The sequence below is a fragment of the Panthera pardus genome, unplaced genomic scaffold (assembly GCF_024362965.1).
Source record: "Panthera pardus isolate Hobbes unplaced genomic scaffold, ASM2436296v1 HiC_scaffold_27, whole genome shotgun sequence".
Classification (NCBI taxonomy): domain Eukaryota; kingdom Metazoa; phylum Chordata; class Mammalia; order Carnivora; family Felidae; genus Panthera; species Panthera pardus.
This window is the reverse complement of record NW_026526843.1, coordinates 30282216-30303884: the sequence shown is the minus strand read 5'-3', so window position 1 is coordinate 30303884 and position 21669 is coordinate 30282216. Positions and strand designations below refer to the sequence as shown.

Sequence of the window (21669 nt, the reverse complement as noted above, 5' to 3'; positions counted from 1 at the left end):
CAAGGCTATTTCGAGATGTGGAGCAAGCATGTGTGATTTTTGAACCAGTTACCTAATGGCCCAGTGACCTCTTTGTCAATCGCAATGAAAACTTTGTATTTAACCTCGTTTTAGCCACTCGAATAGCTGGGCGTTAAGCAGCCGGTTCCCCACCCCCTCACCGTCTCTCTCCTTCCTGCCCTCCCTCCCTCCCTCTCTCTCTCTCTCTCTTTCCCTCTCTCCACCCCCTCCTTCTTATTCCTTCTTCACTCTCATTTGATAGCACCAAAAGAACACAATACAAGGATGTAACTGGTGGGCAAAGATAGCTATTTCCAGACAAGCCAAGCATTTTATCCGGGCTGACATCTAACTGAAAGCATTTATTATTACTATTGTTTACTCCACCGCTGTGACAATGTAAAATGCTTTCTTGTGATAAAATCCGGCTCTACTCTGATTTATAAATGCCTCCCTGACACACGTGTTTTCTGAAATCATTACCTAAAGCAGTAAATAAAAGGGAGAGGAATTCGAGTATATTCCTATTTCGAGCTCTCTCTCTATGGAGTTCTCTCTCTCTCTGGAGTGGGGAGAGAGGGGAGGGAGAGAGACAGAGAGGGACAGAGAAAACTATATTGTCAGTACGTGCAGGTACACACGGATAGATGATGTCTGTTCCAGATGTGCACATGCTCACAGCCGTGTCACGGAGTGCAGAGGGAATCAGATGTGACTGTACTTCCCAAGCCCTGCCGCTTCCTAGCTGGCTGTGTGACCTTGGGCAAGTCATCTAACCTGAGTCTTAATTTCCTCAATAGTAGAGCGGAACGAATCCTCATTACCGCCTATCAATGTACAAAGTTAATTTATATGAGAAACAGTTTGACAGGCACACAGAATAGCAAGTGAAATCTACTCCACCTGTTCCTTGCCACTTTACTCCGCCGGCCTTTCTAGAGGAGCGGAGCAGCTCCGAAGCTAGAAGCGAATTGCGTCCTGAAAGGTGATACATTCGAAGCATCTGAACTTTGAGTTATTTCAAGGCAATCATTATACCACATCTGTGGCAGCATTCTTGTCTGTGACCCCTCGATCAGGGCGTTTTGCTCGCAGTTCTTGCTAAGAGTTGCCGTTTCCTTCGGTGTCTGTTTCACCCATCTGCTCATGAAGTGTCAGGATTTACTGCAGTTAACTAGCCAGCGATATCGTTGTTTGACAAAAGGCCCAATTTTGAAATTCTTGGGAAAAACAGTTTTGCAGGTACAGACTCCTCAGTCGTTGCCACCATTAACGTCATCGAGCAATGTACAACAAGTATTCGGATTCATAGGATTCAGATTACTGCGGGTTGTGAGACTTTCTCGTTTGGCCGTTCTAGTAGATCACAGCAGTGGTTTCCAAATCAGCCTGCCATTTTTTTTTTAACGTTTATTTATTTTTGAGACAGAGAGAGACAGAGCATGAACGGGGGAAGGTCAGAGAGAGAGGGAGACACAGAATCTGAAACAGGCTCCAGGCTCTGAGCTGTCAGCACAGAGCCCGATGAGGGGCTCGAACTCACGGACCGTGAGATCGTGACCTGAGCCGAAGTCAGACGCTCAACCGACCGAGCCACCCAGGCGCCCTATTGCCAATCACACTTTTGAGAGACATGGCAAAATGTGAAATAAACACTTTGGACAAGTACATAAAAATTAAAAACGTATTCTCTTAACAAAATATTGTAAAGAGGATACTCAGTCAGCCTTTCTCAGTTCAAGAACCAAAACACGGCCAGGACCCCAGAAGCCTTCCGTGTGCCGCTTCCAAATCACGACTCCTTGCCCCCTGCCCACCGAAACCGCTACCTTGACTTTTGTCTCTTCTTTTTATCTTTTTAAGTTGATTTATTTATTTTGAGAGAGAGAGAGAATCCCAAGTAGGCTCCGCACTGCCAGCGCAGAGCCCAGCATGGGGCTCAAGCTCACCAACCGTGACGTCGTGACCTGAGCTGAAATCAAGAGTTGGACGCTTAACCGACTGAGCCACCTGGGTTCCCCCTTGTCTCCTCTGTTTAAAAATAGTTTTACCACCCATGTATGCGTCTCTAAGTGGGGTAATTTAGCTTTACCTACTTCTAAAAAACTTTACATAAATCGAATTGTCCTGTTTCTTTTTGTTCTGGCTTCTTTACCAGAGTATTAAGGTTTATTTATTCATGTCGCTGCGCGTCGGTGAAGTTTGTTTGTTTTCATTAGTGTATAGCATCCCATTGTATGAACCTACCGCACAGTTTCTTTACCAGTTCTATGGTAGAGGGATATTTGGGCTGTCTCTAGTTTGGGGTTACTGCGGGTAGCATTGCCATGAGCAGTTTTTATGTATGCTCGTGCATTTAAATCTTTGCCCATTTTTGAGTGGGTTCTCTCTCTTTTTCTTACGGACTTATAGGAGCTCTACGTATGTTCTAGATACCAGGCCTCTGTTAGTCACGTGTGCTGGAAATACCTTCTGCCACTTGCGGCTTGCCTCTCTGCTCTCTCAGTGGCATCTTCGGATGAACTTACAAGTTCTCGGTTTTAATGAAAATGATCAATCCTTTCATTTATAGTTAGTGGTTTGTTTTTTTTTTTGTTTTTTTTTTTGTTTTTTTTTTTTTTTGGTGCCTACCTTGCCTAAGAAATCTTTTTTTCTTTTACCCGGAGGTCGTAAACGTATTCTGTTGTATCTTCTAAAAGCTTTACTGTCTCACGTTCCTCTTTCCAGCCCACATGGAAGTGATTTTTTGCGCGCGGTGTGACAGACAGTCCAACTTCCATTTCCCCATATGGATAGCCCACTACCCCAAATAGCATTTATTGAGGATGCTACTTATCTACTGAAAATCCCGCGCTCTGCTTTGAAGTGCCACAGTTGTCATAAATGAAGAATCTGGATCTGGGTCTTTTCCTGGGCTTTCTATTCTATCCACGGATCTATGTGTCCTTGTGCTAGCCCTACACCGTTTCCATCACTGCTGCTTTATAATAAGGTCTCACGTCTGGTAGAGCAAGGCCTCCCACACTGCTGCTCGTAGAGGTGTCCTGGATCCTCTTGACCCTTTGCCTTGCCTCACACAGTTTAGAAATCAACTTGTCAAGTCCCGCAAAAACAAACGCGTGAAATAAGCCGCCGGGATTTTCATCGGGACTCGACTAGGTCTTCTCTGCTTCCTTTCAGTGAGGCGTTTATAGTTTTTCCCCTACAGAGGGCTCGTACAACTTTTGTTGGGTTTATTCCCGGGTGCTTGATTGTTGAAAGCAGTTGTCAATGTTACCGTGTTTAAAAATGTATTTTCTCATGTCGCTTCGCTGGTGTATGGAACACAGTTGTGGGCGTGTGTATATGTAACTGACATCCTTGCTCATACTAGCAGTTCTTACGGATTCTAAGACTCATCCTGCAGATCCCTTTAGACTTTCCCAGTCCACCGTCGCACCGTGCGTGAATAGGGACAGATTTGGTTTTTTCCATCCTAGTCCTCGTACTTCTCTATTTTTCTTCTCGCCTTAGTACACTGGTTAGGACCTCCATCATAAAGAGTGCTTTTGAAAATTAATTTTAGTTTTTGGCCGACTTAATAACTGGCATCTGTTAATTATGCTAAGCAAATTAACTGCTTCTTAAAACAGAATTGAAACATTCAAAAAGGAGGAAAAGTGAATATATGAAAAGCCTCCCTCCTACTCCAAACCTTCATTGGCTTAATTTCAACATTTTAGCAAGTTTTATTCGTACAGGCGTGTACTTGCGAAACCTCACCTTTCCGACGTCCTGTTCGACGTCTGTCCTCTCACCTCCTACAAGTCCGGTGCACCCTGTCCCTGTCACGTGCCAGCGCCTAGCTCCGCGTCAGCACGCAGTAGGCACCCGGAGCACTTTTGCTGAGTGGACAAGTGAGACTCTGTTTGGTGGAGAGCTTGCTAAATCGAAATTGATTTCTCTTAAGAAACTGTTCTTTCCTCTCCCACAAGATGCTTTCCCCTCAAATTCCACTGGAATTTTTTTTTTTTTTTTAAATCAAGAAAGAGGGGAATGTGCCAGCCGCTGCTAGTCTTTTCCTTGGTAGATTTGGTAATTAGGTTTGGAGACCCGTACAGAGGATTTGCCCATGCGGAGATTAGTAGGATTGTGAAATACAGTGATTCGCAATCCTGGCTGCACATTCAAACCACCAAGGAGCTTTAAAAGAAAAAAAAAAAAATCCTGATGCCTGGCCTTTGCCCTGGACCGACTGACCCGAACCTCTGCAGGCGTGGTCCTGGCACCTGTAAGTTTTTCAAAGTCCTGCAGGTGATGGTGGGGCACACGGGGAGGAGCAGGAGGTAGGGTTTACAAAGGCACACGAGGAGATGTCTGGGGGCGATGGGTGTGTTCGTGACCTTGGTTGCGGAGATAGTTTCGTAGGTGTGTACGTATGTTAAAACTTATCAGGTTGTACACCGTAAGTACGTGCCGTTTATGGCACGTCAATTAGACATCAGTAAAGCTGTTTAAAGAAAAAGCACCCCAGGTGATTCTCACACACCAATAGGGTCGAGAGTCGCGGTTTTAAGAGAAAGAGCACACGACTGCTAGTGGAAGTTGGATAGACCTTCATGTGCCAACAGATGAGCCGCTTTGTCCCCTCTGGAGCTCAGTTTCATTCTGGTCGGTGGGTTCGGTTTTTCTCTCCAGTACTTTTCAGCTCTGACATTTTGATTCTGCTCAGCCTGGCCGTGTGGGCCAGGCTGTTGGTACACCTCCCGGCCACACGAGGGGGCTGTGCAGCTGGCGGCCTCTTCCTCGCAACTGAACACTCGTGAGGTCAAAACAGGCTGGTCAGGCGTCTGTCTTTCCCTTTTGTCTGTCCTCTCGGTGAGCGCCAGCCCCGCTTCTGAACCACCGTCGTCAGCTGCCCCCACCCGGTGGTCCTGCTGCAGGTGAGCCTTTCTTTTTCCAAAAGCAAAGCAAATCTGTGAATCTCTGAATGGGTAGAACAGCTTTTAAAAAGGTTCCCCACGTTGCTTTGAAATTATCCGGCTCCTGTAAAGGGATTAAAATAGGATCTAATTGAAGTGCATGTGTGCATACCTACATATGTTTATATGTATGTGTTCATCAGTAAGCACACTAACAGAATTACTCTACCGCTCCCAAGAAAATGGTCCGTTCATACAAAAGGCAGCTACGTGTTTGTTGCAGGCACAATTTCGGGATCCTTCAGGCAGTAAACATTGCTTAGGTAAAAATGGAATGAAGGTTAGCAAATAAGCCAAGTCTTTTTTCCGTTGTGTATATGATATAAGGTACTTAAATGAATAAATGTGTGAGACGGGGTGTGTGTGTCTGTGTGTGTGCTTACCTGTCTCTGTGTTTACATATCTTCAGGCGAGCAGGTTGGCTAAATATTTTAGAATGTAATCTACTTAGACCCTCTGGGCATTAATCTCGCTTTTTCTGAGACCCGACAGGGAAAAACAATCTGGATGCCAGTCGGAAGAGGCTGACTAGAACTAATGTTACAGAATGATCTAGCTATATCAGAAATGTTGATAAATGCATTATTTTCAAATCCAGCTCAGAAATAAAAAGCAAATGCTTTTCTGAAGCACAGCAACTGCAGGGAATTCTGGTAAAAAAGAAAGGACCCTCCCCCACCCTTATACACACGGAATTTTCCGAATAACACTGTAGAACCTTAACATTGAGTAGCTCTTTTATTTTTTTTGTCTGATTGCATCATTTTTCTTCCATCTTGATTCCTAAATTTCAGATTATTCTACGAGCCAGTCACAACACCTTGTGGTCATACGTTTTGTTTAAAATGCCTTGAAAGATGCCTAGATCACAATGCAAAGTGTCCGCTGTGCAAAGATGGTCTTTCACAGGTAAAATATTATTTCTTTCTTGATTAGGTTAGATTATTTGGAATCGGATACTAAAATGGTGTCCTGTTTGCTCCTAAGCCAGTGCACTGTGCTAGGGAAAAATACCCTCTCACGCCACCTGTCTATCTTTCCCGTCTTACGGCTACCCCTCCCCTCTTTGCAAAGCCCTTCAGGAAAATGAGGCGACATCCAGCTTTTTATGAACTGTCAACAGTGAAATTAATTTGTGTTGGAAACAAAAGTATTAAATCGATGGTAGACATGGATCCTGGTGCTAAGCCCATCCATCATGGCACCTGGTTCACTGCCATCTTGGGTGAATCCTCTGTCCTCTCTGGGATTGGACTAGATGAGCTCTGAAATCTTCTTATCATCCATGTTTGTTCTGTGGTTTGCAGAGATCACTCCCAGCTCCCCAGAAAAACCTCGCAGACCTTCAGCGAGGTCCTTGCCCCGCCCCCACCCCCACCCCCCCGGAGCTGCTGTACTTATTAGCAGATATTTAGCTACTTGGAAAGCTCTGGGGCTTCCAAGTCCTTTCAGATGAACCACACGGACTGCCACCATCGTTTTTCAGGTGGACCCAATGGAATTTCCTATAGCACAGGAATGCCCAGGAGCCCACCTTGCTTTCCCTCCCCCAAGGACTTGTGTGGCACACATTACAGCCAGTGTTAATGTTCCTTGGCCCTTGTCATCCCTGAGGAGAGCTCAGCGATGCAGGACACCCTCTAGGTGAATGTAGGTCCAGTGAAGTCACATGTTGAGTTTTCCCAACACCTGAACGTTTAAACTAAGAGAATGGAGTAAAATGATCATCCAGGACGACCCTGGGGTGTGTATTGGGTTGGAGGGGAGGGTCCCTGCCATCCCTTGCCTCGATCAAGGGGTGGGATTTTCCTGGCCTGATTGTGGGGGAGAGGCCCACGGTCCTTATACTGAAATATACATCTGTGTTGTGGTAACACTCCAACATCCAAATAAGCAGAAAGAAGAAAAACCTACCCGTATGCTCAGCACCTGGAGAAGACCACCATTAACATTTTACTGTGTGCCTGTCCTGGGTTTTTGTTTTAGCATCAGTGGGGGAGTCACCTCCTCCATGGATTAGCTACCTCCCGAGTCATTGCTTTTCTCCAAAGACTGGGACGGGGCAAAGCAGTGGATCTTCTGCAGCCAGGCTATGGCAGTGGCTGAGAAGGCATCCTAGAAGCAGATGCTGTGGGGTCCCAGAAAATATTCTCGTCTATCTCTGCGTGTTCACACAGGGTCGCACTTACACCATTTCCAAGAGAGATAAATATTTCATTCTAATCGCGTTCACTGCGGAATAGACACACACAGCCCATACTGGAAAAGGAAAAATAGTCTCGAACCAGCAATTTTATACTCAGGAGCTCCCCCTGCTGGGTCTGCGTGGGTAGTGTCCGTAGCAAACAATTCGCAGATGTTTTAACTCCCATGGTCTGGTTCACACAGCTCAATTCCCTCTACCTACGGATCCCTGGATATGCATGAAGTTAGTTAGGGGTGTTTGGGAGGATAGTAATAGTGACACTTGGGCCTGAGTTCGGTTCTGAATTCATGGCTTATAACATAATTTCAGTGATACCTAGATGGTATATTTAAAAAACAAATAGACACAATCCCCAGTATTTAGCTGTTTTGTTTTGTTTTCAGCTAAAGTTAGAGGGGGAAAAATATTTAGACTGGCAATATCCAGAAGCCAAGCATTGAGGTGGGGCGGGGCGGGGGTGGGACAGGTCAGGAAAAGATCAGTGATGGACAGTGGCTTTCTCGTTCCCTGAACCTTTAGACCACAGACTTCCTGCATATCCCAGATGGAGACCATTTTTGCCAGCTTGTAAATGCAGTGACCAATAAAAGGAAAAGGAAGGGTTTCCCCCCTTTTTTGACAAGAACATAATCTCAACTTGAGTGTTTTGGGAAAGCTAAACTTTTGAAACTTCAATGCGGGTCTTTTCCCCCTGTTAAAGTATTTTTTTCTAATTACAAAATAATCGCATGTAACATCCAGAGAATACGTGCATGATGATGTTACCAGCTGCTAATGTGTGGGTCCAAATTACTCTCAATGTGTGGTTGATTCAGCTGTTCTGCTGATTACATGAGAAGTGCTTTGTGGTTTTCTGATGGCTGCATAATGTCTCGGTGCCCTGTTGCCTCTATAGTGCTTGGCATCCAGAAAATATAGCAAAAATGTCATAATGGAAGAGCTAATAGCTAAATTCCTGCCAGAAGAATTCAAGGAACGCAGGCGGCTTTATGAAGAAGAAATGGAAGAACTTTCTAAGTACGTATATGCATCTCTTTTCAGTTTCACTCATAGCATAGCTCGTAGAACTGAATGTGCACGTTTCTCCCTAACTGCTCACTTAGCGATATCGTGCTGGTAGCTTGATGTTGGCCTCGGTGGGCGTATCTACACTATATAGGAATTGGCAATCGCTATGAGCCGGAGCTTTCCACCCGCCGACAGCCAGTTGTTCGGCAGTTGCCAGCACGCCCCTGAAGACGCATAAGCCAAACCACTGACCAGGTCACGTCTTGGCGCTAGTAACTGGGTGTCACTGGTAGGAGCAAACCGAAGCAGCTAGATCAGGGGAACTTACACAGCGCGCGGAAGGTTGTTTGCAGAAACCTCGGAAGGTGCTGGGAGGTTAAGAACCTTGGTGTCAGCCAGACCTGGGCTCGTGACCCAGTTTTGCCACAAAGCGAGTATCCTTCAGGACCTTAGGCAGGTCACTTGACCTCTCTGGGCCTCAGTTTCCTCATCTGTAGCTTGGGAATAGTTAAGTCCTTACCTCATGTGGAAGATCACATGAGCTAGTGCACAGGAAGCACTCAATACGTGGAAAGAGTAAGGCTGCTGCTTGTTACACGCGTCCTCTGCCATGCACATTTGTGGCTGTCGGGCTCCAAGCTCTCTGCCTGGCTGGAAGGACAGACCACCTAGCAGAAACAGCAGGAGGCGTTCTCTCACTTCTGCGTCTCATACCGCTGCCCTCCCACCTCCGGATCCCCGGTAGGGTCCTCGCAGCATTCTGGGGGCCGGGTTCTCGATCGCAAAAGCTGCTCTGGTTTTCTGCCCGCCCTGTAGAGCACATTTCTAAACTGCCACTGGTTCGTTTGAGTGGGCCTCTCGCTTCGAACGCTGTGTTTTCCTGAGAAGCTAGAAACTAAATCCTCTTGTTCTCATTGACTTACAGTAGATCTAGTCAGGGCATCTTTATTTTTACTTCTGATTCTTAAATTCACCGCGAGTCTCTCTGAGCCCTTGTCTCAAATATCATTTAATGCTTTATTAATAAACACTGGAATATGCCAAGAGGGATTTCTCTTTAAAGAAATCCTAAACTGAATCCTCTGGGGGATTTGGGCAGATGGTCTTGTATCCACTGATAAGTTCCAGTATTGGATTTATCAAAGAAGAGAACAGTGATCCAGGAGGAGCTGGCCCCATTGGCGTGGTTTCCCATCAGGCTGTGTGCCTGCTTCTTCATGGACACTCGAAGGGTAGACCCCTGGGTCCCGGCTCCAGAGCTTATATCCCAGTGTCTCTGGGCTGATGCAGCCCAGTTGTCTGGATTTAAGGGCCCCCAGTGATTCTGACGCATGGGAACGTCACTGGGCTAGAGGACACTTGCCTCTCTTGTTGCTCCCTCCTCCTCCCAGCCGGCTGGGGCCTGCCTGCCGAGCAGACCTTCTGGGGGCTTTGCAAATTTGCAATGCTGATGAGACCTTGCAGAGATTTTCCCACCATCCCCCTGGAGAGCTGGGTCTGCTTTTACTGCCAGCAGGACACCTGAAGAGATTGTTCTGAGTAGAGGGCACAAGAGGAAGAAAGAACTATGAGGTTTAACTATCACCCACAATGTGAAGGTACTAGAGGACGTTTTTTAAGCCAAATTGGAATGTACAGAATGTCAGTTTCAATCTCTTAGCTCTTAGGCTAACCTCTGCACCAGTAATGGGACTTAGCCCATAGTGTTGGTTGCATCTCAGTATTTTTTTTTTTTTTAATCAGCCATCAAAACCTGAGGTCCCCTGGCCTTACTGTGGGGGAACCACAAAGTGACATTTGACCAACCTTTTTGTGTTCTGCTTCACGGCTTTGAGAAATCTGTCATTTGCTCTTCCTGACAGCTTGAATAAGAACGTGCCTATTTTCGTGTGCACTATGGCCTACCCCACGGTTCCTTGTCCCCTGCACATTTTTGAGCCTTGTTACCGTCTGATGATCCGTAGATGCATCGAAACAGGTACAAGACAGTTTGGCATGTGCCTTGGAGATCCTGTCAAAGGGTAAGTGAGGAGCTACGTGAGTAAAGGGAGGTTGGGTAGAGGGATTTGGGCTTATTTGGGGTGCCCCCAGGAGATAGGGAGGCACAGCTCCTGAGATTTAGCCAGCTCACGACCGTGAGCACCCATAGAGACCGGGGTCTCTCTGGCCCCTGGTTTACCATGTAACAGGCTGCCTATTTAAAGGAACCCCAAGGATTAATCTTTTGTTAAACGAGTGGTATATACCATAAAACTTGTTTTACTGTAAGACCGCGGGACCTGGAGTCACCGTGCGTGGGTTCATGTTCCGGCTCCAACCTTGAAGCAAGTTTGCCTTTGGGCAAGTCACTTAACCTTTCTGCGACTCAGTTTCCTGATCGGTAAAGTGGGTACAATGATAGCGGGCGTGTTGGGAAGATTGGTGCGTTAATGCACGTAAAGCACTGAGCACACCACACGCAGTATATGCTCAATGAATGGGAGCAGTTACATTATTACAGGAAGATTTTTCTTGGCACAGGCGCTGCCTGTGGTGTAGTTGCAGCTGTAGCCCCCGGGACAGGCAAATAGGCAGAAGTCCCTGGAGGCACAGCCCGGGGTTACAGAAACGGCTGGGGAGCCAGGCCGCAGAAACAACTCACCAAAAATTTACTTTCTTACGCATTCCCGATAAGCAGGTTTGCGGAATATGGCTGCATCCTAGAGATCAGAAATGTTCAATTCTTTGCTGACGGCCGCTCGGTGGTGGACAGCGTAGGCAAGAGGCGCTTCAGGGTCCTCCATCAGGGCCAGCGAGATGGTTACAATACAGCCGACATTGAATACATTGAAGACCAAAAGGTGAGGGTGGCCCATGCCAAGAATCCCAGGGCCAGGCTATCCCTGTAGCTTGGCGGGCAAAGGTGTTTGCAGAAGAATTGCTCAGCGCTGTCGGGGGGCCTTGGGATTTCTCACCAAATGGCTGCAGCGACATCGAATGCCGCCGGCTCGCCGTTCGATTGTAGGATGGCACCAGGAGCACCCCGTGCCCTGGCTTTCCCCCTGTTTAGTTGCTGAGTTGTATTCCTGCATAAGAAACGCCAGGCCAGATCAACAACCCTGGGGCCCGTTCAGCCCAGGGGTTCGGTTTCTGCCAGAGATACCAAATGATAGATCCGGGAGTGATATCTACACCCACGTATTTTATGTATCAATTCGTTTATGTTTTCAAACGTTTCATTTTGAGATGATTGTAGATTCACACGTACGTTTGTATTTTTAAATGCGCGACCCGGCTAAGGGTTCTTCCCTATAACGCGTCATCCCATCAAGGAGAAAGATAACGTGTCCAGTTCATCCTCGGTTTTCTGGACTAATTGGAAGAACAAGAAGTAAATAATCCCACGTTCATTTATATTTACATTCACCACATAGTATAAGGTTAGTAAATGTTCGGGCGACGAATGAAGGTATTGGACTTAGGAAATAGAGTTAGACAGTGAGAAACAGACACACCTGTGTCCCTCTTCCCAGTGGACACTGGGAAAGCAGATATGAAACGTGAAAAGGAGAGAGGCATAAGCTAGCATAAGCGAGCTCAACAGCACGCCTCCACTCAGGCCAGTTCGCATCTCTGGTTTTCAGTCTGTCTCGCTGTTTCAGCTGATGCGCCCGGCGGAAACTTTCTTCTTCCTCCGCACTCAGCAGTAGTCACACACAGCCCACCCTCTGGCTGAGGAGCCTTTCACACACCACACAGGAGAAAGCTGGGTGGGCGAACCTTCCTAGGGACGCAGGCCGGATGCCCAAAGGGAGTCTGGTGTCAGCAGAAGCTTTGGGAGTGATGGAGAAGGGACAGAGTGCTTCATTTCCACTTTGATACTTTCAGGTTCAAGGAGAGGATCAGGCTGAGCTCATGGGATTACATAACTGTGTCTATGAGCAAGCGTCATCATGGTTTCATTCGCTCAAAACCTCTCTGAAGAATCGGATACTCAATCACTTTGGTCCAATGCCAGAGAAAGATGCTGATCCTCAGGTATATAAAAATGTCTCTCTGTAATGGGCTGCCCCCACCAGATGAGAGAGCCCAGGGTCTGGGATTGGGTGGGTGCATGGTTGCCATTCAGCAGATCGAGTGCAGAGGGGGAGATAGATCCAATCTGGTACTGTTTCACCGGGCAGTGGGCATCAGGGGTAAGACTCAAGGATCTGAAGTCAGAATTGGAGTGATAAAGGAAAGCAGTAGGAACTTGGATCCCAGACAGGCTTTGAGACATAAGTCAGGTGAGAGATTGGGAACATAGACACCATCCACCAAAGAACCTTCAGTGGGAGTCCAGATTCACACCATGGTAATGTGTTGGGGTGACAAGATTCACACAAAGGCCCAGTTTAAGAGAAGGGTATCCCGGGAGCTGAGACTAAAGGCTTCTGTTTCATAACCGTCACCCCCATTGCTGCAGGAGCTAGGAGACGGCACCAGTCGCCTTACAGGATTCCAGCTGCCAGACCGCAGCACCTTCTCATCTCTGGGTCCCTCCCTGCTTAGCCCCGCAGATGTAGACCCTTGTCATTGTCCTCATCAGGGGTGAGCAGGTCCTGAGCAAACAGACCCAATCTTTAAATTTGCCCTTTGCCGAGTTATACTAGAAAGCAGTTGATTAGGTGCTACTGGGTCAAGTCTGTTTCCTGGGGGGACAGGCCCACTTGAGAGATCAAGCTGCAGATCGGAAGCTCTTCAGGAAAGTGGAGATAGTTGAGTTTCACCAGCTCAACTTTGGTTTCCTGATAAATCGGACAATACCGTCTCTCTAGGACGAGGCTGGAGATAACTTAGTCAGGTATTTGCCCACCGTCGCCCTTCCTGCATTCTGAGCTGGCTCCCCTACATCATCACCTCCGTGACTTCCTTGATTCTTTACTTACACTCATTCCTGACTCTGTCACAGTAGTAAGAATGTGTATGTTCTGATTTCGCTGCCAACAGACTGATCCTTACCGCTCTAGCTGTGTGACCTTGGGTAAGACCCGCCCCTTTCCCAACTTGTCTCCCAGCTCTGGAATGAGGGAGGTGGATGAGGCGGTCTCTAACGTCCCCTCTTCCTCTTGCATCTGTGGCTACAGAACACCAGTCTGTTCCCTGATGGGCTGAAATGTCTCACTCTCTCCAGACCGCAAAGGTGGCTCCTTTGCCTCCGTGCAAAGGCATCGTGAATGTTGAAGGGAGCAAGGCCAGTCAGTGCTTCCCAGTGACCCAGCTCCTGGCTCTGGGCCACTATGACTCAGGACTACATCAGAGCTCTGAGCAAGCTCATGATCAAGTTTATTGTTCCCCTTCACCTTCTGGAGAGCATTCTCCCTCAGTCAGGCAGAAGGTAACGATCAGCAATGATACAGCAGCTTTCATAAGAGAAAACACAGATGCCACAGAGTGATTCATAAGGGCTCGATGACACAGAAAGTTGAAATCTTGGTTCATTTCCTTTCTTATTAGAACTGTTCTCACGTTGCTTTGGCAGCAGTTGCGCAAAAAAAAAAAAAAAAAAAAAAAAAAAAAATCCAGTTTGATCCAGTCAGTGCTGCAGCCCCAGCGGTGCCATTAATAAGAATGTTCTAAGCCTCAGAAGGAGGCTTCTCAGAAGCAGCCACAAGTGTTAACATCAGCTTAAATATCTTTGTTAATGGCCCTGGGAAAGAGAGTTTAGAATATGTCAGTTTCATATTCAGAACTAATAATAGGAGGGAGAGCCTGTTACCGATCACAGTGAGGGGAAACAAGGATTCAAATGAAGCTATAGGCACAGAGAAGCCAAGAAGATGGCAAGGTTTGGGAAGCACCAGGTGAACCCATTTGGAGGCAGATAATCCCCTGTGTAGGTGGTCTGACCAGAAGGTGGTTCTCCACAGTCCTAAACCAACCCTCCGGAAGTTGTGATTGTTTCAGGCTCCATAGGAAGTAAGTCACCAGTGTCTTAAAACGGGTGGCTGGGAAGCTGCTGACAGACAGAATTTCGGTGAAGGATTCCTGTGGGATGGGAAAGCTCCTCATTAGAAGGAAACCTGGGGACGTAATACATTTCTGACATGAATGTGTTCTCAAACTGGAATGTTTGCAAAGGGGGGTTGCTGTGCTTTGGGGCTGTGGGCCACAGGCTCCGGTTTCAGAGGAGAGGCTCGCTGTGGCCTTGTACAGCGACACGGCGTATGTGGACTGTGTTGCCTGCGGCCAGAAGCAGGGAAATACAGGGCGTTAAGAGACCTGCCAAGCCCAAGGGATCATGGGAATCGAAGGCCCATATGCTGTTAGGTGTCCGTCCCGAGAACCTGAACAGAATCTTGGAAGTGGACCAGACTGAGCAGTGGGTACTCTAGCTCGCAGACTCCCACCGGCTGGGAAGTGTAGCGTATCTGTTGGGACACCGATCTGTTTGCTTCAACAACTACTAAACGTGGCCGTAGCTTGAGCCAGGTAGAGGGCTAGGGCAGCTCTGTCCCATGAGATCATTCGGCGACCCAGTCTCCTTCATGACAAAGCTCTACCATCCTTAGAATGTTACCCCTGTCTTCCTGATAGAAGAAGGCCGGTCACCACCGTGCTCGCGCGCCAGCTAGGGGCAAGAGAGAAAGAGTGAGGCGGAAGGCACATGCCCCCTTCCCAGAGCATGGCCCTGAGGTTTCGGACGTCCCTTCCCTTTACATCTCATTAGCCGGAACTTTGTCTCGTGGCCGCCCCTCGCTGTCTTCTGGGTGGCTGTATGCCCAGCTCAGAGAAGGGGGGAAGTAGACGTGGGGGTAACTAGCCGTCTGCCCGACACAGAAGCAGTTCCACCTGGGATGTTTGCCTTGCAGCTTGGGAAACCTGCAGGCCGATCTCACTTCTGCGGGAGTGGGGTGAAGCCGTGTGTTTCTCTGTTGTAGGTGAGCCCGAACGGTCCAGCCTGGTGCTGGTGGACATTAGCGGTTCTTCCACTGGAAAGCCGAGCTCAGCTCCCGTTCCTAGCGATGAGGTCCTTGAAGGACAGACTGAATGGGATTCGGCGAGTCCTGGCCTTTATATCCCGGAACCAAAACTAGCGAGAGTGGATCGCTGAGGAGAAGCCCCCACCCTCCCTGCCGGCTTGGGGGAGTCATCTTGTAAATATATCTAACTGCAATAACATCTTAACAGAAGGAAGTATCAAACAGGCATTTCCCTGCTGTTGATAGCAGAGAGGAATCGTGTAGAAAGGCCAGAAGCACGGGGCCTGTTTGAAACTTCCTGGCTGGAGATGCTTCTTGACATGCTGCACAACTACATGCTCAGCAGAGGTGTTTAAGAGCCCAGAAAAAAAAAAAATTCATTTGATTTTTGACATCCAGTTTTCTGGAAGTTTCAAATGGTTTTGCTTTCATTTTCTTTCTTGCACAGATAAATGTGTAGTTGAAATGTGAAGCACACATTCTGGTAACGCTGCTGCGTTATTTTCACGGACTTGGGTTCTCATTCCAGATGGCTCGGGTTTTATACGGCATTGTGTAGAAAAGAATGTTCATCCTTTCCGTTTTCATAATTTATTTTTTTGGCACCACCGTATCCCTTTTTTCTACCTGTCTGTTTGTAACTGTTTAAGTGTACGTTACTGAAGAGCCAGTTGCTTTATTTATTAACGCGGTTTGCCATCTACCCAGGGGGAAGGAGCAGTGCTAGCAACGTGCCGTTTCTGCTTTAACCACATTCTGCTGTGTTTGATCCCGGTTCGAGAACCGTTTTTGTATCTGTCCCATTGGATGTGTAAAGGAGGTTCGGGATCAGGCTGAGACCACCGCTCGTCACGGGTTCCATGTTGCTTTCGTTTGGAATCCAACAATACAAAAGACCTAAGCGATTTGGCAGGCGTTATGGAATAGGCCAGGGTGAAGGAAAACAATCCATTTTCTGGGTGGGACGCCGAGCAGGGCCGAAGGAATGATTGCTCTTGAATGAAGAGGTGACTCAGAGGGGCATCGTTTGTGAGTGATCTGGTTTAGGCGTTTATTTTCAGCAATCTAGTCAGAAGGGTCTCTCCCTTCTCCCCAGGGTTAGTTACCTGGCTGGCGCGTATGAAAACACATGATGAAGGGCTGCCTGCCGGTCATTGAAGGCGGAAAGAAGCCAGTAGAGACAGTAGAACCCTTAAAAACACAGACACGCTGTCTTTCGGGTTTGTACATCTTTTTAAAGGAAACAGGCGACGAACCCGTGGTTTTAGCTAAACGCTGCCTTCCCTCCTAGCTGCCGCGGGCCAAAGATTTCAACGTAGGGGAAGAACAGTGGGTAAGAATGTAAGAGGGAGCCCTTGTTTAGCTTGCTTAGTGCTAGTGTGGTTCTGTCAGTGCCAGGAGAACCTGAAAAAGACTGTGGGGGGGGGGGGGTGTCCCAACGACGGCGTGAGGAGATTAGGGCAGGCGAGAAGTGAATCACGCATCTGTACCATCGTGCAAACTATCCCCCCACGTGATCCTTGGACGGACCCAGCGCAGCCCATCTACTCCTTCGAGGAGAGGCGAGTGCCTCAGGGAATCGACCTGACTTCTTCCCACTACCTGCAGCCAGAAACGGAGGAGAGAGAATGACATGATCCACGTAAGCTGAAACCAGATGATCCCTTCTGAACTTGCTAAATGGGTGCTGGGTTGTCAGAGCGTTGTGTTGTGTTACCAGGTTTGATGTTCGCAGCCAGACTGGGCCGGCAAAGAATGGACGTATAGGCGTGGTTACTGCCCAAGCAAGCTCTGCAGGGCTCGGGGAGCAGGGAATTAAGCGTTCCTCTTCCGGCTCGGTGCCCAGCCAGCCAGAAGGTCAGAGCACAGTCCTCGTGAAATAGTTTCCTGTCGTCTCGTGTAAATGCAGCAGAGGAAAGGTCGTAAACATCTGCGCTTGGTAGATGTTTTCCATTGTGATTGAACTTTTTCTGGGCCCCAGTTTCCTCATCTAGCAAAGGGTAGTGACCAATGCCCCGTGTGGGGATGTTAACGGACATTATATGAGGTAACATACGTAAATCGCTTAGCACAGTGCCTAGCACCTAGGAGACATCCAAAAAATAATAGCTGTGATTAGATTGTTCATAGTTACAGAGTATCATCAGGGGCCCACACTTGCATAAAACACTGCCTTTCCATGCAGTACCCGTATCTGCCCCTTTAAACTCGGTTGGGGAGATCCCCACCACTGATTTTCGGACCATAACTTGATGCTTTACAGTTAATTCCTTTTGGAGCCACGTCTGTTTGGGAAAACGAAAAGACTCGAGAAGAGATGAGGGTCAGAGACAAAGGAGGCTTCTGGGCCAGCCAGTTTTCCCTGTTCCAATAAGATTAAAAAGCAGTGCTGTCTGCAGGTCTAGAATTCCCAATATAATGGAAGCCTTAAGTTGTAGCTCCATTAGAATAACCAGCTCATCCCTCCTTGCTCTCCAAAAAGTATTAAAAATCTTGGCCGTGCCGGGGTGAACAGGTTTCACAGTCTGACTTCTGTGCTTAGTTCATGGGATTTCCTTATGCTGCCCCAACAAATTTATTTTGAACCTGCTGTGTACCAGGTACTGAGCCAGGCGATTTCACATATGTGAGCTCATTAAGTCACTTATTCTGCACAGCAGCCCTGTGAGATCAGTTATCACGCCCAATATCACAGATGAGAAGGCTGAGGTTCTGCGATGTTAAATACTTTGTCCAGATAGCACAGTTAAGCAGTTACTAGCATAGCCAAGATTGACGTTGAACCCCTTCCTTTGCCTATGTTTAACATTTGAAACAGTTTGTGTTGCACGTAATTTTATTAAACAGGCATGGCAACTGAGTCACCAAAGCTCCCCAGAAGCTCACAGTTCAGATGGAAGCTGCAGGCTCAATAAAATTCAGTTACCTCACACACATTTCTACTTATTCTCGGTAGAAAGGGAAGTTTGATTTTTTTTTTCTTTAAATAAAGTTCCACATCCTAGAATGTTCCATGTCGGTAAGTGAGCACCTAACTCCAGCAAACGTAGATCTTGGCTGGAACAGAGTTCCCCTGTACGTTCAGTGGCCTAAATACGCGTTTGGGTTATTTTATAGCAAGCTCTGGTTTCAGCAGTGGTGGGAGGCAGGGTGCAAGGCTAAGCCTTGGCTTTCTGTGGGATGTACCTGAATGGGGCAGTCAGTTGAATGTGGCCATTTTCGCCACTTATGAATTGATTTTGCTGCAGAGCTTGGGTTTGAAGAGAATACGGAGAAGAGACATAAAGCTAAATCTAGGCCAGAAGTACAAGACTTCCCCCTTGGTAGATAGTGCCATTTATTTGGTTAATTTTCCTATCATGACCTAGATTATTTTTTCTGTGTATGTGTGTATATATATATATATATATATATGTATGTATATGTGTTTGTGTGTGTGTGTGTATATATATATATGTATATATGTGTGTGTGTGTGTGTGTGTGTGTGTGTGTGTGTACACATTAGGTACCAGGCAGATACTATGCCTTTCTGCTTTGTACTGTACTACCACTGCTAGCTAATAACCAGCAAAATGTAAAAAATGAAAAAGGATAAAGCTAATTTTCTATAGACAACCTGGAGAAAAGAGTGCTTGCCCCTGACTTAATGGGGGCAGAGAACTGACTATGTCAAGAATTTGCCTTTTCTGAAAGCCGACTGCTTCCCGCCCCGTGGGGCCAGTCGAGTCGCTGCGTGTGTGTGGCGCTTCCAGCTCTGCCTGCGGGGCTGGCCTGGGCTCAGATAATCCCCTGTGACTGGCCGTCGGAGTCGCGGAGCTCCTGAGGCTGGCTCACAGCACCCAGAGGTCTCGTACTGTCCACAGCCTGCACGCTGTTGATGGGCCAGAATCCACTGGGGACAGTGTGCCCCTTGCCAAACTCCATTTCCAAGATGGGAGTTTTATTCAGGGACTCGTTCCTTGAGTTCCCAACATGTTGACTTTGCATCCGTTTCCTTTTATCAAGGCAGAATCATAGCAGAGGGGTTGGGGCAAGGATGCAAATGGAAGGCAGCCCCCATAGCGGAAAAGAATAGGTCTTTCAGCCCATCTGGGGCCTGAGGGATGAGGTTGATTGACGATTGAAAACAGTTCTGAAAAGCAGCCAGCTGCACGGGGCTACAGCTTGGGGCCCTTCCTTAGTGCAGAGAGAAAGAAGGAAATGGAGTCATGTAAGATGTACACATTCAGTTCCTCTTAGAATGATAGCTCCCGCTGTCCAACTGTTTAATAATCTGGGTGGAGCACATCCAGAGTCGAAATGAAGACGTTTTCGCTTACAAATAGGTATTTTGCAACGCGCTACGTTCACCTTGAGAGAGAAGTGCCTGTAATCTCTGTTCCTGGTGTCATTTTAAAGCTTTCGCTTCATGACTCTGTAGCCGTTTAAAAACTTGTCGCAGCAAATGTGATTAACAGAAGTTTACAAAGCGGCACTGTAGCTTATGTGTTATGTTAAAAGTTGCCTAACGTTTAGCTGATGTAAAAGCAGCAACAATAAACAACAACAACAAAATAAAAGGAGAGCAAATAGGTCAATGTGGCATCATAGGCTTATCTGAGATAAACTAGTTCCATCATTGTATGCAGTCCTCAGTAATGCCCGGATTAAAATATCAAGCAAGGCATTCAAACAGTGGCAAATGTGTCTGTGTATTTGTTATTCCAGTTGTTTGTTAAGCAGCCATTTTACTCTTGCACTGTAATAAACTGAAAGGGGAATTAAGATAATGCTTTCTTCCCCCCATATTGCTGTTCAACTACCTCTATATGCTTGGTTTCTCTTTAGGGTTTTCTTTCCTCCAAATCTGTACAAAAGCAAGATTTCAGCTCTTCTGCGTTGTCATAACAATGTGATATAGACAGTCTCTGTGAAAGCTGTGTGTTCATTAGGAATGTTTCCCGTTGTCTCACTTTGCATCTAACAGAATTCTACCCGTAACCTTAGGGCAAGAATTACCCAAATAGGTATCGTGTTTTGGAAGCCGAATAGAAAGGAAAGCTATCGGACCATTTAACTTGATCTCGTTCCCGTTGCTTATAATACGTTTGACCGGAAGACCTCTGGTCCAAGTAGCCTTGCACTTAGACACTAAGTAAGCTCTTATGTACTTGACAGTGAGGCCGGCGCGAGCTAATTAATGTGACTGATGTGTTCTGCAAACCTTGCCATAAACGGTTTTAAAAAATGCACCAGAAAATCTTGTTATTTACAGAATTTTGTCGAAGCATCTTGCCAATAATCCGCCCCTAGTTTACTTGTTAAGTCCATTCGTATATTGGGTTTGCTTACAGCGGAACGCGCTACCTACTGTGTTTTCTTTGGCATTATAAAACATTGGTGAAAGTAAATGACGTTGTTTTTATTTCAGTTAAACTGTTTCTCAACGATGGGCTGTAGCTCAGGCCCAACGCGTGAACCTTTTGACAGGAACACTGGTAAAATTGACGGGGGCAGGGAGCGGTGCTGACCGAGCGGAGTCCAGCAAGAGAGAGTCAGCAATGCCTCGTCTTCTCAGTACCTGTTGTAGTCTCCTGCCATCAGTGACTTTATACAAGTTCTGTTCTGCCCCTGGGGGGGAAAAAAATCCAAGCGGAGCGGGACAATTAAGATAAAAGGATAGCAAATTCCACTTGGGCCTGGCCTTTGTGTAACAGGGTCCTTTGGGTCACTGAGAAAAATGAGAACTCCTGACCAAGTAGGTCCCAGAGGAAATGCCTGGCCCCGTTGGACTTGTGTGCCCAGGCCGCCACTCTCTGGTGGTCGAGAGACAAAGCCCACCTCGGCCAGAGGCACACCCTTCCCTCCCAGGCGGTCCTGCCCAGAAGGCCTGCACGACTCTGAACCACCCTGCAGGCCTTGAGCAAAGCCGAAGCTGACACTTTCTGCTTCCTCTCTGGGATCCAGCCTGGCTCCGCTCCTGTGAGTTCTCTCAGGCCAGAGATGTCTCCCTGGAAGGAGCCCCCAGTCTCAAAATGAGGTCAGAGCAAGAGAAGGAAAGAGCAAATGGCCTAGACCCACAGGCTACCAGATAATTTCAACTTTCCCTTCCTCCCATGACTTCATCACCCCCAGGAGGGGCTGAGGGGGGAAGGGAAAGGGCCGGTGTCCGTACCGCCCACGTTGGCTTCTTCCAGGTAATGCAGAAATGCCCCCGCTGGACTTGTCCGCGTTCAGCCCCACGTGAAGGCATGCCCTGGTCAAGGCAGGAGAGTGCAGGCCCCAAGGAGCCCTGCCTCTGGATCTCTGAGCCCCTTTCTCCTCCCCTTTCCGGTTTTCTGTTGCTGACTTCCCCATCTCGGCCTCTGCTCGCATTGACTGGCCATCCACGTTTACCGTCCGCTTTTATACACACATATTAGCAAGTGTCGCTGTTGCGTTAGAAAGCCCCAAGGAACCCTTTCTGCCTACCTTCTCGTAAGTCAACTTCAACGATTTCTGGATGCCACAAGCGCAACAAAATTTTAAGTCCTGAAATAGCCCGCTCGCCCTAAGTCCAGCTTTGCTCTAAA

General features: G+C 47.5%; 1 protein-coding gene across 3 annotated transcripts in view; it reads left to right on the top strand.

Moving 5' to 3' along the window:
- Positions 1-20508, top strand: part of LONRF3 (LON peptidase N-terminal domain and ring finger 3) — a 39908-nt gene extending 19400 nt beyond the window's left edge. For all 3 annotated transcript variants that reach the window (XM_053892119.1, XM_053892118.1, XM_053892117.1), the window contains 6 exons: positions 5756-5870; positions 8063-8184; positions 10038-10196; positions 10853-11015; positions 12043-12192; positions 15075-20508. In XM_053892119.1, coding sequence (XP_053748094.1) covers positions 5756-5870; positions 8063-8184; positions 10038-10196; positions 10853-11015; positions 12043-12192; positions 15075-15230 — 865 coding nt within the window. In that variant the 3' untranslated portion in view covers positions 15231-20508. The remainder of the gene's footprint in view (positions 1-5755; positions 5871-8062; positions 8185-10037; positions 10197-10852; positions 11016-12042; positions 12193-15074) is intronic.
- The last annotated feature ends 1161 nt before the right edge of the window (positions 20509-21669 follow it).